This window comes from Coregonus clupeaformis, chromosome 19, assembly GCF_020615455.1.
Source record: "Coregonus clupeaformis isolate EN_2021a chromosome 19, ASM2061545v1, whole genome shotgun sequence".
Taxonomy (NCBI): domain Eukaryota; kingdom Metazoa; phylum Chordata; class Actinopteri; order Salmoniformes; family Salmonidae; genus Coregonus; species Coregonus clupeaformis.
Genome location: NC_059210.1, coordinates 23,298,512 through 23,317,256, shown reverse-complemented (window position 1 = coordinate 23,317,256; position 18,745 = coordinate 23,298,512). Strand labels below are relative to the sequence as shown.

At 44.3% G+C, this 18,745-nt stretch overlaps 1 protein-coding gene across 6 annotated transcripts; it reads left to right on the top strand.

The window, feature by feature from the left end:
- The first annotated feature begins 39 nt into the window (after positions 1–39).
- On the top strand, positions 40–16,267 carry psme3ip1 (proteasome activator subunit 3 interacting protein 1). Of its 6 annotated transcripts, none has more exons than XM_045227119.1 (9): positions 40–257; positions 1,847–1,895; positions 2,897–3,030; positions 3,166–3,264; positions 3,812–3,933; positions 14,898–15,031; positions 15,222–15,295; positions 15,435–15,590; positions 15,939–16,267. In XM_045227119.1, exons 3-9 carry the CDS (start codon positions 2,904–2,906, stop codon positions 15,941–15,943), a joined length of 717 nt encoding a protein of 238 aa, XP_045083054.1. In that variant the 5' UTR covers positions 40–257; positions 1,847–1,895; positions 2,897–2,903; the 3' UTR covers positions 15,944–16,267. The 6 variants fall into 6 exon arrangements, with proteins under 6 accessions (XP_045083054.1, XP_041693288.1, XP_041693290.1 ...); XM_041837354.2 differs by having other exon boundaries at positions 41–257; positions 1,847–1,904; XM_041837356.2 differs by lacking the exon at positions 40–257 and adding an exon at positions 538–610.
- The last annotated feature ends 2,478 nt before the right edge of the window (positions 16,268–18,745 follow it).

Below are 18,745 nucleotides of genomic sequence, written 5' to 3'. Positions count from 1 at the left end.
ATAATATTCCCCCATTGAAACCAACATAAAGTCACTTTTTGAAAACCGGAACGGAGAAAATAAACGGTGTACCTTGCTCTCTATCGTCATCTTATTCTGGATGTATCACTCGAATCATCATAGGACCTTCCGTCGAAGAGAATGACAAGCAAAATCCGAATATCCAACCTGAAAAGAAATTTACGGCAGTAATTGGTTGGAGTGGTGGTGGTGATGTCAATGGAAATTCTCAATCATCCAGAATCGTTCTACAACCAGTAAATTCTATATTCATAATTTAGGATTTATAATCTGCAGTTGCAAATTAGATTGTGATACAGGTAGCAGAAAAATGAAAAATAAAGTATGTGCGTGAATTCATCCAGAGCCATTCAGATGTAGCTCAGTATATCAGCATAGTTTTTGGCTGAAAATGTATAACATTATGGCTCGGTTAGTGGATTTACAAAAATAATCTTCCACACAATTTGCATGACACAGTGGAGGTTTATACGTATTTATTTACATAGATTGCTACAATTATTCAGCCCGATGCACAAGTGGGAACTGTATTGGTTCTTCACAAACTATGCGGAACATATTTACTGTGACACGTGGCTCCGTGGATTAGGTACAAGTATCCTAGCTAGCTATGTTGTTAACTATTAAATGTCACATTTGTAATCCAAAATGTACGAACATTGGTTAATTTATGAACTATTGTAATCATTTTTGAACGCAGATATATATTTATTTACATTATAGAAGCGGTATTTAGCCATGATTTATCAACGAGCTGCGTGCTAGCTGGCGACTAACGTTAACTCGTTTTCTAGAGAGACCGCTTCAGTAGCGAGCTAGAAAGCTTTCTATAGCTATACAATGTATTTAGCAAGATAGCAGTGTTAGTTAGCCTCTACGTTTCTATTTGTAATCCTTTCTTATTGATTAGCTAATCTATAATCTTACGAGCCCGTAGCTAATAACTGACTGATCAGTTAGGAGAGTAAGGAACCTAGCCGATTTAAAGTCAACTCCATGATTTAGGATGGAGTTGAGCGGCGACTATTGTGGGCAGACTGGAGCTCCGACATAACATACAATTCCGTTTTATAAAAAACTACTGATTTCAGCACCCAAAGAATAGTCCAGTTACAGATGACATTTTCCTGTGTAATTGCGTGCTATTCTATGGATGCTGAAATCAGTATTTTTTAAAAATAGAAAACGTCAGGTTGTGAAGTAGGATCACCAGTCCGCCCACACTAAACGCTGCTCAACTCTATCGTAAATCGTGGAGTTGAGTTTTGTCGGATAGAAGAAACCTAGCCAGCAGGTATCCAATAGTATGTAGGCCTAGCTAATAGTTTAGTAGGTTCACCCATAGATAGCAGCTACTTCTTTGGAAACGCAAGTTACAAAAATAGAATATCAACCTTAAAGACAACCCTTACTTCACTTGGTAGAAGCTAGCTAAAATATAATATGATAGCTAGCATATAGTCCAGGGTTTCCCAAACTTGCCCTAGCACTACACAGCTGATTCAAATAATCAAAACTTGATGATGAGTTGGTTATTTGAATCAGCTGTGTAGTACTAGGGCAAAAACCAAAATGTACACCCAGGAGGCCATAGGACAGAGTTTGGGAAACACTGCGAAGACGGCTACACAACACATTTCTTGAGTCGACCACTAGAGGGAGGCATAGCCTCATAAATTATCAATAGGCGATAACCAATTGCTGTTACCAACCATGTAGAGTGCTGTGTGTGTAGCTTTTTTTTTAACACTCTTGTACGCTAATTGTTAATCTTATTTCTCCTTTAAGCACACTGTTCTTAATTATTTTATATTCTATTCAACAGATGATTTCTTGACTTGGTGTCAGTCTGTGGTCTACTGGATTGAGTTGAGGCAAGTAAAGTAAGTTATCAATCTCCACAGTATACCTTTATTTTGATGGATCCAAAAAGCATCAGTTTGTTTTTAACTTTAAAGGGGAACAACTTTAAAGGGGAAATCCCCAGTTGTTACATCAATTTTTTTGACTCGTCAATTCATGACATGTACCCATTGATTCTTGAAGAATATAACGTATAAATGCCTCATTAGCTTAGTTCAACTGTCTTACCCCATCCGAATCCGGCGGCATACCACCCTGCATCCCACTGCTGGCTTGCCTCTGAAGCTAAGCAGGGTTGGTCCCTGGATGGGAGACCAGATGCTGCTGGAAGTGGTGTTGGAGGGCCAGTAGGCACTCTTTCCTCTTGTCTAAAATAAAATATCCCAATGCAATGATTGGGGACATTGCCCTGTGTAGGGTGCCGTCTTTCGGGTGGGACGTTAAATGGGTGTCCTGACTCTCTGGGCACTAAAGATCCCATGGCACTTATTGTAAGAGTAGGGGTGTTAACGTTGGTGTCCTGGCTAAATTCCCAATCTGGCCCTCATACCATCATGGCCACCTAATCATCGCCAGCTTCCAATTGGGTCATTCATCTCCCCTCCCCTGTAACTATTCCCCAGGTTGTTGCTGTAAATTACAATGTATTCTCAGTCAACTTACCTGGTAAAATAAGGCTAAAATAAAGAATCCAAAATATAAGCTTGTTTTACTCCAATGTTTGTAAATGTAAACTAACACTATATAGCCTCAACATGTTTAAAACTATAATTTTGATATCATGGATGTCAGTGCATCCATAGCTCTGTCTATGAATTTGAGTGGTTGCATTTCTCAAGACCCATCCTTCAGCTTTTTGCTGAAACAGGGGCGGGTTGAGCTTTGTTATCGTTTAAACTGCTGATTTCCCCTTTAACAACTGTTTGCTATTACAGATATATAATGTGTTTTTCCGTTAGTCTATTGTGGATGCTGCTGTTTGAGCTCAGGTTTGTGCATATACCTTTTCAAGGTGTGCAATGGCAGTGCCAGCGGCCGGGGGTGTAGACCTCAGTCGGAAATTTGTGTCAGAGACTGAGATCGAGGAGAAAAGGAAGCAAAGACAGGAGGAATGGGAAAAAGTTAGGAAGCCAGAGGACCCAGAGGGTAAGCCATCTGCAACTAACTCCACCCTACCTCCCAAAATGTACACAGACACAAGCAATATCTTTCATCATGCCTGTACACTAAGCATCTGCATATCTATTTTTTCTGTGTGTTTGTGCTGTCTCCCTGACTCAGAGGCTCCTGAGGAAGAGTATGATGGGCGTTCACTCTTTGAGCGGCTACAGGAGCAGAAGGACAAGAAGCAGGAGGAATACGATGAGCAGTTTAAATTCAGTAAGGGTCCCGCTCTCATTTATTTTAGTCCCTCTCCACTTTCCTTGCAACAGCCCCTACCACATGCTGGGACTTCACATGGGATATCTCAGATTAAACTCTCGCATTTATGGAATGGATAGTCAGACTCTGGACCTGTTGAGTACAAAGTTTTTGTATTCTGGGTGTGTGTACATTTTTATATTATGAACCTGTTTGTGTGAACAGATGGAACTATGTAATGCATCAGAAGAGGAGCAGGAGGAGATTATGACCTAGTCTTGGGAATGAGTGGAGCGTTCTGCCTGGCATAGTAGCTTCCCTGCTTTTCTGTTTCCCTGGTGACCAGCCTACTATTAGCAGTCACCCTGGTGGCCATATGTGTCTTGTAAAGCTATATGCTCTTTAAGCAAGGACATTTCAGAAAAATAGAAAACATGTTGTTTTGTATATGTAAAAACCCTTCTCCAACTCCCCTGGCCTTAAGTTGAAATGATTAGAGAGTATTGTTGTATTGGTACTACAGTAGTTAGAATTTATTTTCCATGGAAATGTCTTTTCACCACAGAGAACATGGTCAAAGGCCTGGATGAGGATGAGTCTCACTTCTTGGATGAGGTCTCCAGGCAACAGAGCCTGGTGGAGAAACAACGCAGAGACGAGGAGCTGCATGAACTAAAAGAGTACAGAATATCCTTTCAGTTTCAGCTGTATACTCTCTCCCCATCACTCTAATTCTCTCTCTTTAACACACACACACACAGAAAGAGAGCAAAAACACGGTGTATCCATTTTCATGTCATTTTATTGGTGATTTTTTTTCTTCTGTCAATAGGGCAACATTTAGTGGGCATGAGTCACACAAATAATGGATCTAGGTGTTAGAGACGAATGTGAGAGTCAACTACTCTCATACTCTCTCCATGTGTTTCTCGCTCTTTCTCTTTCACAATATTTTGGTGGGGTTGAGATTTTTGCTCTCTTGACAGTAAATTAGGCTTGTCCTACCCCTTTACTCCCCCACTCACCTGATGGACAGGAGGAGGCAGTCAGTCTACAGGCCTCAGGTCAGAACCAGAGCATGTGAGCGGAGTTGAGCGGTTGGAAATCCTGCTCACTGCTCCATGTCCTTTTCAACCTCTGCTAAAAACCGCTCTGCGCTCACAGGAAAAAAGACTGCCGCTCCATTCATTAAAATCACAATTTAACCAACACCCACTTATTTCTGTGACTACCTGGACCTACCATTTGGTTTTGAAGTATTGAAACCAAACCATATGGATTTGAATTAGAAGTATTTGAATAAACATAAAAAGGTGAATGTAAGAAGCGCACATCATTTCAAATAGGCTACATGTCATATTAAACAGCATGTAAACACTCTAAATAGGTCAGGAGCCAGACAGGGAGCCTAAGAATGAACGAAAATGAATTATTTAGGCTATATTATTTCAAGGCTACAGCCTACAAAGAAATGCATTGTGAAGCATTAGCGAGCGTGACACAATATTTACATTTACATTTAAGCCATTTAGCAGACGCTCTTATCCAGAGCGACCCTATAGCCAGTGGGTTAACCACTTTACAATATATATATATGTTTTTTTTTTTTTTTTTGGGGGGGGCTAGACGGATTACTTCATCCTATCCCAGGTATTCCTTAAAGAGGTGGGGTTTCAAATGTCTCCGGAAGGTGGTGAGTGACTCCGCTGTCCTGGCGTCGTGAGGGAGCTTGTTCCACCATTGGGGTGCCAGAGCAGCGAACAGTTTTGACTGGGCTGAGCGGGAACTATGCTTCCGCAGAGGAAGGGAGCCAGCAGGCCAGAGGTGGATGAACGCAATGCCCTCGTTTGGGTGTAGGGACTGATCAGAGCCTGAAGGTACGGAGGTGCCGTTCCCCTCACTGCTCCATAGGCAAGCACCATGGTCTTGTAACGGATGCGAGCTTCAACTGGAAGCCAGTGGAGTGTGCGGAGGAGGGGGGTGACGTGAGAGAACTTGGGAAGGTTGAACACCAGACGGGCTGCGGCATTCTGGATGAGTTGTAGGGGTTTAATGGCACAGGCAGGGAGCCCAGCCAACAGCGAGTTGCAGTAATCCAGACGGGGAGATGACAAGTGCCTGGATTAGGACCTGTGCCGCTTCCTGTGTAAGGCAGGGTCGTACTCCGAATGTTGTAGAGCATGAACCTGCAGGATCGGGTCACCGCCTTGATGTTAGCGGAGAACGACAGGGTGTTGTCCAGGGTCACGCCAAGGCTCTTCGCACTCTGGGAGGAGGACACAACGGAGTTGTCAACCGTGATGGCGAGATCATGGAACGGGCAGTCCTTCCCCGGGAGGAAGAGCAGCTCCGTCTTGCCAGGGTTCAGCTTGAGGTGGTGATCCGTCATCCATACTGATATGTCGGCCAGACATGCAGAGATGCGATTCGCCACCTGGTTATCAGAAGGGGGAAAGGAGAAGATTAGTTGTGTATCGTCAGCGTAGCAATGATAGGAGAGGCCATGTGAGGATATGACAGAGCCAAGTGACTTGGTGTATAGGGCGAAAAGGAGAGGGCCTAGAACTGAGCCCTGGGGGACACCAGTGGTGAGAGCACGTGGTGCGGAGACAGTTTCTCGCCACGCCACTTGGTAGGAGCGACCGGTCAGGTAGGACGCAATCCAGGAGTGAGCCGCGCCGGAGATGCCCAGCTCGGAGAGGGTGGAGAGGAGGATCTGATGGTTCACAGTATCAACGGCAGCAGACAGGTCTAGAAGGACAAGAGCAGAGGAGAGAGAGTTAGCTTTAGCAGTGCGGAGAGCCTCCGTGACACAGAGAAGAGCAGTCTCAGTTGAATGACCAGTCCTGAAACCTGACTGGTTTGGATCAAGAAGGTAATTCTGAGAGAGATAGCAAGAGAGTTGGCTAAAGACGGCACGCTCAATAGTTTTGGAAAGAAAAGAAAGAAGGGATACTGGTCTGTAGTTGTTGACATCAGTGGGATCGAGTGTTGGTTTTTTGAGAAGGGGTGCAACTCTCGCTCTCTTGAAGACGGAAGGGACATGGCCAGCGGTCAAGGATGAGTTGATCAGCGAGGTGAGGTAGGGGAGAAGGTCACCGGAGATGGTCTGGAGAAGAGAGGAGGGGATGGGGTCAAGCGGGCAGGTTGTTGGGCGGCCTGCAGTCACTAGCCGCAAGATTTTATCTGGAGAGAGAGGGAGAAAGAAGTCAAAGCATAGGGTAGGGCAGTGTGAGCAGGACCAGCAGTGTCATTAGACTTAACAAACGAGGATCGGATGTCGTCAACCTTCTTTTCAAAGTGGTTGACGAAGTCATCCACAGAGAGGGAGGAGGGGGGGCGATTCAGCAGTGAGGAGAATGTGGCAAAGAGCTTCCTAGGGTTAGAGGCAGATGCTTGGAATTTAGAGTGGTAGAAAGTGGCCTTAGCAGCAGAAACAGATGAAGAAAATGTAGAGAGGAGGGAGTGAAAAGATGCCAGGTCGGCAGGGAGTTTAGTTTTCTTCCATTTCCGCTCAGCTGCCCGGAGCTCTGTTCTGTGAGCTCGCAATGAGTCATCAAGCCACGGAGCTGGAGGGGGAGGACCGAGCCGGCCGGGAGGATAGGGGGACACAGGGAGTCAAAGGATGCAGAAAGGGAGGAGAGGAGGGTTGAGGAGGCAGAATCAGGAGATTGGAGGGAGAAGGATTGAGCAGAGGGAAGAGGTGATAGGATGGAAGAGGAGAGAGTAGTGGGAGAGAGAGAGCGAAGGTTGCGGCGGCGCGTTACCATCTGTGTAGGGGCAGAGTGAGTAGTGTTGGAGGAGAGCGAGAGAGAAAAGGATACAAAGTAGTGGTCGGAGACATGGAGGGGAGTTGCAGTGAGATTAGTAGAAGAGCAACATCTAGTAAAGATGAAGTCAAGCGTATTGCCTGCCTTGTGAGTAGGGGGGACGGTGAGAGGGTGAGGTCAAAAGAGGAGAGGAGTGGAAAGAAGGAGGCAGAGAGAAATGAGTCAAATGTAGACGTAGGGGAGGTTGAAATCCCCCAAAACTGTGAAGGGTGAGCCATCCTCAGGAAAGGAACTTATCAAGGCGTCAAGCTCATTGATGAACTCTCCAAGGGAACCTGGAGGGCGATAGATGACAAGGATATTAAGCTTAAATGGGCTAGTGACAGCGTGGAATTCAAATGAGGAGATAGACAGATGGGTTAGGGGAAAAATTGAGAATGACCACTTGGGAGAGATGAGGATTCCTGTGCCACCACCCCTCTGACCAGATGCTCTCGGGGTATGCGAGAACACATGGTCAGACGAGGAGAGAGCAGTAGGAGTAGCAGTGTTTTCAGTGGTAATCCATGTTTCCGTCAGCGCCAGGAAGTCGAGGGACTGGAGGGTAGCATAGGCTGGGATGAAGTCAGCCTTGTTGGCGGCAGAACGGCAGTTCCAGAGGCTGCCTGAGACCTGGAACTCCAGGTGTGTGGTGCGTGCAGGGACCACCAGGTTAGAGAGGCAGCAGCCACGCGGTGTGAGGCGTTTGTGTAGCCTGTGCGGAGAGGAGAGAACAGGGATAGGCAGAGGCATAGTTGACAGGCTGCAGCAGATGGCTACAATAATGCAGAGGAGATCGGAATGAAATGAACTAAACATCTGGGAAAGGAGAGAGCAGGCCTCCCTCACCAAAAAAATATAACTCTCCCAACTTCCACCTCAGAAACTATAATTGTTTCACTGAACCACCCGAATAAAACTCTCCCAACTTCCACTTTAGAAATTAGAATTGTTGTAAACTACAGCAGACTGTTATCAGTAGCTGTAATTAAGTACAGCAGCTACCAATCACCTAACGTTAATGCCTCGGATAATGAGGTTAGAAAAACAGCTGAATGGTGGCAGCTAGCTGGCTCAATCACAGGTACTCTTAAGCATGAAATAACATTGGAAACAACTAACCACAGTTGCTAAAAGTTACCAGTAGCTACCCGCTAGCTAGCTAGCTAGCTTTGTTGGTCCAAGTAGTGGGTAAGCTAGCCTCGTGCTTCGCCGGGGTCCGCCGAATACAATACTTACCTACAATAATTACCTACAATAACCTACAATAACTACCTGAGTAAGCTACCTATAATACCTAACTACAATACCTACCTACAATCTAAATACATGGTTTAAGCTTTACTCAACACCATATAAGAAGCCAAGCTTACCTTTCATAACGCAGCAATGATTAAACGTTGGGTAGCTAGCACAAAGATATTGTATTTAGCTACTACAGTACAGCCAGCTGGTAGTGTTGGCTAGCTAGCGATGGCTGCTGTGTTGACTTTGTTTGAAAAACGGCGTCGCTGCGAACGAATGTAGCTGGCTAAAAGGATATTGTTTTTAGTTGCTACCGTTGCTAATAGCTACTCGCCAGCTAATCCAGGAGGTGAGTTAGCTAGCTAGCCAGTGCTACACCGGCACCGCCGAATACAAAAGTAACCTACAATAACTACACAACAACTACCCACAACAGCCCACGATGCCTACCTATACTACTTAATAATATACAGCCCACGATGCCTACCTATAATACCTAACTACAATCTAAATACATAGTTTAAGCCTTACTCGACAAAGCCCAAGCTATGTATAAAGCCAAACTGGCAGACTGCAATCAGTAGCCGTAATTAAGTACAGCAGCTACCAACCACCTAACGTTAATGATAATGAGGTTAGAAAAACAGCTGAATGGTGGCAGCTAGCTGGCTCAATCACAGGTACTCTTAAGCGTGAAATAACATTGGAAACAACTAACCACAGTTGCTAAAAGTTACCAGTAGCTACCCGCTAGCTAGCTAGCTAGCTTTGTTGGTCCAAGTAGTGGGTAAGCTAGCCTCGTGCTTCGCCGGGGTCCGCCGAATACAGTCCTTACCTACAATAATTACCTACAATAACCTACAATAACTACCTGAGTAAACTACCTATAATACCTAACTACAATACCTACCTACAATCTAAATACATGGTTTAAGCTTTACTCAACACCATATAAGAAGCCAAGCTTACCTCCTGCTAGAGAAAACACAACCTCTCCCGTCTCTCCCGAATCAAGTTGGTAGGGACATAAAGGGCTCAGTATTTAAACAACATTTCGTTGTATTAAATCATAATAGTCTAATAGTCTTGAAATTGCGCATATAGGCTCTGACTTACTTAGAATTAAATACAAATTAAATGAAAAATGACTTAGAGTATTAGTGCCTTTGAATTCATTTTTAGAAACACGAGTTTGGCCAGTCTGTGGCTTCAGGCTCATGCGATGGTGCCTGGAGAGCAGGCCAGCAGTGGAGAATAACCCTTCCACACTTGCAGAGCCACTGGGGATGCTAAACACCCTTTTGGCCACTCTTGCCAGGCTGGGCAGTGATGCAGAGGTGTTTTAAAAAACAAATTCTATAGGTAGGCCTAAAGGATTTTAGGCAAAATAACCCAATCAAAACGGAAAGCTTCTTGAACGTGGGAATATGCCAGGCCTACAATGAGGGGAAAAAAGTATTTGATCCCCTGCTGATTTTGTACGTTTGCCCACTGACAAAGAAATGATCAGTCTATAATTTTAATGGTAGGTTTATTTGAACAGTGAGAGACAGAATAACAACAAAAAAATCCAGAAAAACCCATGTCAAAAATGTTATAAATTGATTTGCATTTTAATGAGGGAAATACAGTGGGGAAAAAAATTATTTAGTCAGCCACCAATTGTGCAAGTTCTCCCACTTAAAAAGATGAGAGAGGCCTGTAATTTTCATCATAGGTACACGTCAACTATGACAGACAAATTGAGAAAAGAAAATCCAGAAAATCACATTGTAGGATTTTTAATGAATTTATTTGCAAATTATGGTGGAAAATAAGTATTTGGTCACCTACAAACAAGCAGGATTTCTGGCTCTCACAGACCAGTAACTTCTTCTTTAAGAGGCTCCTCTGTCCTCCACTCGTTACCTGTATTAATGGCACCTGTTTGAACTTGTTATCAGTATAAAAGACACCTGTCCACAACCTCAAACAGTCACACTCCAAACTCCACTATGGCCAAGACCAAAGAGCTGTCAAAGGACACCAGAAACAAAATTGTAGACCTGCACCAGGCTGGGAAGACTGAATCTGCAATAGGTAAGCAGCTTGGTTTGAAGAAATCAACTGTGGGAGCAATTATTAGGAAATGGAAGACATACAAGACCACTGATAATCTCCCCTCGATCTGGGGCTCCACGCAAGATCTCACCCCGTGGGGTCAAAATGATCACAAGAACGGTGAGCAAAAATCCCAGAACCACACGGGGGGACCTAGTGAATGACCTGCAGAGAGCTGGGACCAAAGTAACAAAGCCTACCATCAGTAACACACTACGCCGCCAGGGACTCAAATCCTGCATTGCTAGACGTGTCCCCCTGCTTAAGCCAGTACATGTCCAGGCCCGTCTGAAGTTTGCTAGAGTGCATCCAGAAGAGGATTGGGAGAAAGTCATATGGTCAGATGAAACCAAAATAGAACTTTTTGGTAAAAACTCAACTTGTCGTGTTTGGAGGACAAAGAATGCTGAGTTGCATCCAAAGAACACCATACCTACTGTGAAGCATGGGAGTGAAAACATCATACTTTGGGGCTGTTTTTCTGCAAAGGGACCAGGACGACTGATCCGTGTAAAGGAAAAATGAATGGGGCCATGTATCGTGAGATTTTGAGTGAAAACCTCCTTCCATCAGCAAGGGCATTGAAGATGAAACGTGGCTGGGTCTTTCAGCATGACAATGATCCCAAACACACCACCCGGGCAACGAAGGAGTGGCTTCGTAAGAAGCATTTCAAGGTCCTGGAGTCTCCAGATCTCAACCCCATAGAAAATCTTTGGAGGGAGTTGAAAGTCCGTGTTGCCCAGCGACAGCCCCAAAACATCACTGCTCTAGAGGAGATCTGCATGGAGGAATGGGCCAAAATACCAGCAACAGTGTGTGAAAACCTTGTGAAGACTTACAGAAAACGTTTGACCTGTGTCATTGCCAACAAAGGGTATATAACAAAGTATTGAGAAACTTTTGATATTGACCAAATACTTATTTTCCACCATAATTTGCAAATAAATTAATTAAAAATCCTACAATGTGATTTTCTGGAATATTTTTTCTCATTTTGTCTGTCATAGTTGACGTGTACCTATGATGAAAATTACAGGCCTCTCTCATCTTTTTAAGTGGTAGAACTTGCACAATTGGTGGCTGACTAAATACTTTTTTTCCCCACTGTAAGTATTTAATCCCTCTGCAAAACATGACTTAGTACTTGGTGGCAAAACCCTTGTTGGCAATCAGAGGTCAGAAGTTTCTTGTAGTTGGCCAACAGGTTTGCACACATCTCAGGAGGGATTTTGTCCCACTCCTCTTTGCAGATCTTCTCCAAGTCATTAAGGTTTTGAGGCTGACGTTTGGCAACTCGAACCTTCAGCTCCCTCCACAGATTTTCTATGGGATTAAGGTCTGGAGATTGGCTACGCCACTCCAGGACCTTAATGTGCTTCTTCTTGAGCCACTCCTTTGTTGCCTTGGCTGTGTGTTTTTGGTCATTGTCATGCTGGATTACCCATCCACGACCCATTTTCAATGCCCTGTATGCACGCATGACTGTAAGTCGCTTTGGATAAAAGCGTCTGCTAAATGGCGTTATTATTATTATTATTATCATGAGAACAGTGAGGAATCAGCCCAGAACTACACGGGAGGATCTTGTCAATGATCTCAAGGCAGCTGGGACCATAGTCACCAAGAAAACAATTGGTAACACACTATGCCGTGAAGGACTGAAATCCTGCAGCGCCCGCAAGGTCCCCCTGCTCAAGAAAGCACATATACAGGCCCGTCTGAAGTTTGCCAATGAACATCTGAATGATTCAGAGGAGAACTGAGTGAAAGTGTTGTGGTCAGATGAGACCAAAATGGAGCTCTTTGGCATCAACTCAACTCACCGTGTTTGGAGGAGGAGGAATGCTGCCTATGACCCCAAGAACACCATCCCCACGTCAAACATGGAGGTGGAAACATTATGCTTTGGGGGTGTTTTTCTGCTAAGGGGACAGGACAACTTCACCGCATCAAAGGGACGATGGAAGGCGCCATGTACTGTCAAATCTTGGGTGAGAACCTCCTTCCCTCAGCCAGGGCATTGAAAATGGGTCGTGGATGGGTATTCCAGCATGACAATGACCCAAAACACACGGCCAAGGCAACAAAGGAGTGGCTCAAGAAGAAGGACATGAAGGTCCTGGAGTGGCCTAGCCAGTCTCCAGACCTTAATCCCATAGCAAATCTGTGGAGGGAGCTGAAGGTTCGAGTTGCCAAACATCAGGCTCGAAACCTTAATGACTTGGAGAAGATCTGCAAAGAGGAGTGGGACAAAATCCCTCCTGAGATGTGTGCAAACCTGGTGGCCAACTACAAGAAACGTCTGACCTCTGTGATTGCCAACAAGGGTTTTGCCACCAAGTACTAAGTCATGTTTTGCAGAGGGGTCAAATACTTATTTCCTTCATTAAAATGCAAATCAATTTATAACATTTTTGACATGCGTTTTTCAGGATTTTTTTGTTGTTATTCTGTCTCTCACTGTTCAAATAAACCTACCATTAAAATTATAGACTGATCATGCCTTTGTCAGTGGGCAAACGTACAAAATCAGCAGGGGATCAAATACTTTTTTCCCTCACTGTAAGTACACCATCATGCTTTCGGGATACGTGTCTTTTCAGATTCCACAATGATTCTTTAGTTGTGGACACAACATCACCACACTGCCTCTCTTGCTCTTGGTCCTCATCTTTGTAAGTCACCTTGATTTTGCACCTGTGTGTTTTATCAGTTTCTTTATGAAAATATTTAGGTAACTCCATGACAGTAGCTAAAGCAAGGGGCTAGAGCAGCGCACAAGTAGACTACAAATGCATGCTGGGCCGGGCAGGCCCTGAGCTCGTGAAGTGAACGCTACAGGAGCGAAATTGGAGCGGGCGAGAAGGCCGACGCTCCAGCCTTTGGGAATCTCACTCCATGCTACAGTAAATTTGGACACGTTCCACTCCGCTCACATACTCTGGTCAGAACGGGTGCTCTTCCACCTTTTTAGTGCTCCTACTCTCTCCTGAGTGGCACAGTGGTCTAAGGCACTGCATCGCAGTGCTAGCTGTGCCACTAGAGATCCCGGTTAGAATCCAGGCTCTGTCGTAGCCGGCCGCGACCGGGAGACCCATGGGCGCACAATTGGCCCCGCGTTGTCCAGGGTAGGGGAGGGACTGGCCGGCATGGGTGTAGCTCAGTTGGTAGAGTATGGCGTTTGCAACGCCAGGGTCGATTCCCACAGGGGGCCAGTATGAAAAGAAATAATGTATGCACTCACTAACTGTAAGTCGCTCTGGATAAGAGCGTCTGCTAAATGACTAAAATGTAAATGTAACATTACATACAGTAAGTACAGCCTCAAACACAGAGAACCACATTCTACATGACGAGAAACCATTAAATAAAAAAATTTATGGGTAAGATTGCAGTTTAAGCATACATAGACAGTGACAGACAGGTAATTTAGTGGAAACTTGATTTGGCATATGATCATGATAACCTCACAGTGAAGAGACTATTAGCCACTCATGATCTGACACTGTTCCTTGCCGAAGGACCTTTCCAACCCGAACGTTATTGGTTTGATCCGAAGGACGAACACTGTTACCACTCAATTTTGTGAATGAAAAAAGCATGATCTCTTTTGTCTTTTCTCTTGATGTGTAGTGATTTTAATTGATCTATTCTAAAGTGTGCTGTATGCTTTGCATGTCCACTTAACTGATATGAATGTATGTTAATGTATGTAAAGCTGCTCTCACGCCACATATCTCAGCACTGCTCAGAGCCATGGTCCTGTGGTGATTCATTCTAAATTCAGCCATAGCTTATAACGTGACTGACTTGATAGCCTTCATTTCTCTCGATCTGTCTCAATCAGGCTGTCATGTACAATCATGATGCAGGGAGCATGATCAGACCATTATGCTATCATGTAAGGGAGAAAATAAATGTTCCCTCTTTCCACTGACGATCAGGTTTGTCTGCAGATGGAAGAGGATGCATTGTCATGGCAACCAAATCCTACTGAGGGCTGGCTTTTACACTGATAGGAGACTGTTTGAAGTGCTTACTGCTGAGAACCATCAATCCAGATCCTCTCGTAATATTTTTATTTGTCCTAGTTCAGCTAGTTTTCCCACCAGTGTCACAGGGTTGTTTTTAGCTTAAAAGTGTGTCACTTTTCCAGGGCGTTGGTGGAGGCCCACAGATGGACTAGTAAGTGGAAAGAACAGGCTGGATTTATGAGGACACACCTGGACTGAGGCTAGATGAACCCCCAAAGCGATTTGAGTGTGTACCACTTATTTTCCTGTACTCACTCAGTCAAACATTGTTGGAAAATCCATTCTGACAGTCAGTGCTAGCCCAGTGGGCAATTTTCTGCTCGGAAGTGATTGTGAGATGTGAATTAATTGTGAGTCACCTGGTGTCCCCATCACTCCTATCAGCAGTTAATTATCACATCTAGGATCTGCACGTCTGTGTGTTTTCTTCCATTTCCTCTCCTTAACTCCTGGATCTCACAGTGCTCTGAAAAAACTGGCCTCCAGTGAGAGTCGGAAGGAGCCAGAGAGGAGGGCAGGACCTAAACCAGCAGAGGTCAAGACCAGTCACCTGTCCCAGGCACACCTGTTGGCTGGGGCGGTCAAGCGACGCAGGTGAGGCCAGTGGCCACAATACTTTTAGACCTAGGTCACAGTTTTCAATGCATCTGGATATAGTGTTGGAGGATGTAACACAATTATAGGGGAGTGGTGGAGTTGGTTGTGGATTTGAGAATGGGGGGGAAAAAGTGAATTAATCTGCATGTTTCTTTAGTCTTTCTGTTTACTTTCCTCTCTCCTGCAGCTCTTCACAGTCCTCAGACAATAGCAAGAAACAGAAGGTTGAGGAGTCTGCAGCAGGGAATGGGGGCCAGACAGGTGGGCTGAGAGCTTCTTATAATGTCACATCTGCTCATCATTTCACCATTGAATGCTCTTCTAACACAAACTCTTCTATCTCACACATATGACTTCACTGACATCAGTAAGTGTGACTGGCAGTGTGTTGTGCTCTCAGAGCAGGAGGCGGGCGGAGGTGCGGGTGAGCAGGGCTCCACAGTAAAGACAACAGGTGTCCTCCACCTGCCATCGGCCGCCGTGTGTGTGGGCATCCTGCCGGGCCTGGGAGCCTACTCCGGCAGCAGCGACTCTGAGTCCAGCAGCGACAGCGAAGGTAGCGTGGACGGGAGCATCTTTCCCATAAAGAGATATAGAGTCTGCAGATAGACACGCACCCATATGCAGACACACGCACACGCTTACACACACACTCATTCACACAAACAGGCTGCCAACACCATTGCTTTCACAGCTGTATGAGTTACTGTTACTCTAAGTCATTAGCAGCGTTTCCATCAAGTGTTTTCCAGCCCAGAATGGCATAGTTTATGATTTTCTTTCTTCATAATCACTAAATATGAATTAAAACCTGTTAAATGAACTTCAATGGCATTGTGGTTTTGGTGTTGTGCATTCAAACATGACACCTCCCCCCTTCCTCCCAATATGACATCTCACACAGTTTAAATCCCTGGCAGCCTAACCTGATGACACCCCCCTGTGGCTGCAGCTCTGCTATTGGCCAAGGAAACAGTGACTGACAGCTGTGGATCAAGGACAAGACTGCTAGACTGTCACATCACGTTCATACCTTACCTTAGACAACATCAAGAAAGCAAGCCAGAGCATTGTCTCAGATGCAATGTATGTGGAAATGTTTTTCCTTTAGTTTCTTTTTGATGCGTCAGTGCAAATAATGCTGGATTTTAATGGACTTCTTTCTCTCCATAAAAATGTTTGATCATGGGACGATCAAGGCTTGGGGAGGAGAAAATAAAGAGTTTTCCCGTTTTCTTTGTCTATTTGGTGTATTTGATGTAAAGAGTCAGCCTGGTCTCCTACACTAGATGTAACACAGTAAACGAAAGTCCGGGACACTCAAATTAGTATATGTTACGTTTGGTGTGGTTAAATAAGACCGACGGTTACTTAAGGTAAAAATGAAAGGAGGGTGGATGAGTGGGCGTATAACGTGAACGTCTAGCAACCCAAAGGTTGCGTGTTTGAATCTCACCACGGACAACTTGAGCGTTTTAGGTCATTTGCAACTACTTAACTACTTTTTAGCTAATTCCTAACCATAACCCTTTAACCTAACTCCTAACCATAACCCTTTAACCTAACTCCTAACCTTAACCGCTAGCCTAGCTGATGTTAGCCACCTAGCTAATGTTAGCCACAACAAATTGGAATTCGTAACATTTTACAAATTGCAATTCGTAACATATCATACGAAATGGATGATGGACATCCACAAATTAATACATACCATACATAACATGTCATACTAATTTGGGTGTCCCGGATTTTTGTTTACTATGTTACGTCTACCCCTGAGTCCAGGTTGAAAGCGTTGGTGTGTGTGTGAGTGCATGAATGAAGATGACTGGAATGAAATACAGTTAGAGTTAAATGGAATTGATTTCTGTGTCTGTCTGTACTCATTCGCTTGCAACCGATTAGTTGTGACAAATGAAAAATAATTAAGTGGTGTTAAGAAATCTAAGTGTAGGGATATATTTCTCAGGGCACTCTTTTGAAAGAAGCCTTGTTTGTACAGCATACACATTTTAAGAAAAACCTCTCAATTGGATAAAGTTTAAATGGATTTAATCTGGCACATCCAGGGTTAAATGTATACTGATTATTCCAAACTTTCTAAAATGTTTGGCTTGGTGTTTTCTTGTGAAGCAAAGGTTGAGTTCCTGCCTGACTACATTGCAGATGCATGCCAGATCTTACAATGCATGGATAGGTACAGTATGTTAATATATCAGCTAACCAGGCACGCAACCATTGGGCGCGTTCGACGTTGCAGTTGACTTTAAAGTCGAGACAGGTCGCGTTCCCATGCTCAGACTTGCATGCATCAACCAATGGTTGCGTGCCACATCGTCGACTGCCGTTGGGCACCAGAGTGCTATAACATGGGGTGCGTTCTTATGCTTAGACGTTGCTGATGCCTGACAGATCTTACAACGCCTGGACAGGTATTTGAAGTATTAGCTAATGGTGCTTTCAATGCAACTGGGAAATCAAAAAAAAACGAGGTCAAATCATGACGTCAGTGATCTTCAGGTCAGAAAGTCGGAGCTCTAGAAAAATGCCAGAGTTTCCGACTTGGAATTCCGAGTTGGATGACCATTCGATTTCTCACAGTTGGAGCTTGTTTTTTTCAGAGTTCCCAGTTGTCTTGAACACATTGAAATCGGAGAGTTCTCAGTTGTTTTAAATCTGGCATAATTACATATGTTATAGCAATTTGTCAGTCGATGACATGACACACAACCATTGGTTGTTGCGTCGCCTTAGCTGTGGAGTACGCCCATGTGGTGGTTAGCTGATACATAAAATACCTAACGCCTGGGCAGAGGAACGCAACCTGACTTCCACAAATCACCTGGCCATGTTTTAGAGCATCAGAATTGTGATGTATCATGGGAGAATTGTGACTGATCTACAAATAACATTGAGTAGTTATTCATGATGCAGGTGATTTGTAAATCAGTCAGTCTCGACTCGCCTTTAAAGTTGGCTCCAATGTTGAACGCGCCCGGATCAATTTTGTCTAGTCCTTTCAAAGTGTGTTGCATTATGGGGATAAAAATTGTGTGACTTACCATGTGATCAAAAGTCATGCTGTTTTTGATAAAGTCACCTTCAAGTTGCTGCAGTTGCTTCTCACCAACTGCACCATGTAGCCATCACCTGCATTGTGGGAGGCACTATTTGTCAACCAATCATTAGGGTGGTTTTGGTTGACCCACACGAATGTGACCAAAGATGTGACTGAACAGGAACCAACTTTGACACAATTCTAAAGCTACAGGGGATACAAATGAAAGTGATATTTGAGACCTCTCTCAAACAAATTAATTGAACACACGTTATGTTTTCAGTTTGTGAGTGTGTGCTATGTGGGTACAGAAACGTTTATTTCGACATTTATAAACACAAAATAGCAAGGCTCTGATCAACACTGACATATTGATCCGAGCCTTGCTGTTGGAAAACCACTACAGTGTCCGACTGTCACAGATGTACCTCTCCCGACTTCACTCGCCAACTTTCATCTACAGTTGGCTTCGTTAGCCTTACTGCTCGAACACACCCAATATTTGTAAATCAGTCAGTCACAATTTACCCATGATACGTCACGGTTTTGATGCTCTTGAACATGGCCATTGGTTGATGCAATGCAACACTTGCGCATCTAATCGGGCAGGAACAAGACCAGAATGTATTCATTGCACACGTTCATAAACTTAG

Bases quoted from the DNA above. Each gene is read 5' to 3' on its own strand.
- psme3ip1 (XM_045227119.1), top strand. From the start codon at position 2,904: ATGGCAGTGCCAGCGGCCGGGGGTGTAGACCTCAGTCGGAAATTTGTG. The intron at 3,031-3,165 runs GTAAGCCATCTG...TCCCTGACTCAG, and splicing joins GAAGCCAGAGGACCCAGAGG to AGGCTCCTGAGGAAGAGTAT. The intron at 15,032-15,221 runs GTGAGGCCAGTG...TCTCTCCTGCAG, and splicing joins GGGGCGGTCAAGCGACGCAG to CTCTTCACAGTCCTCAGACA.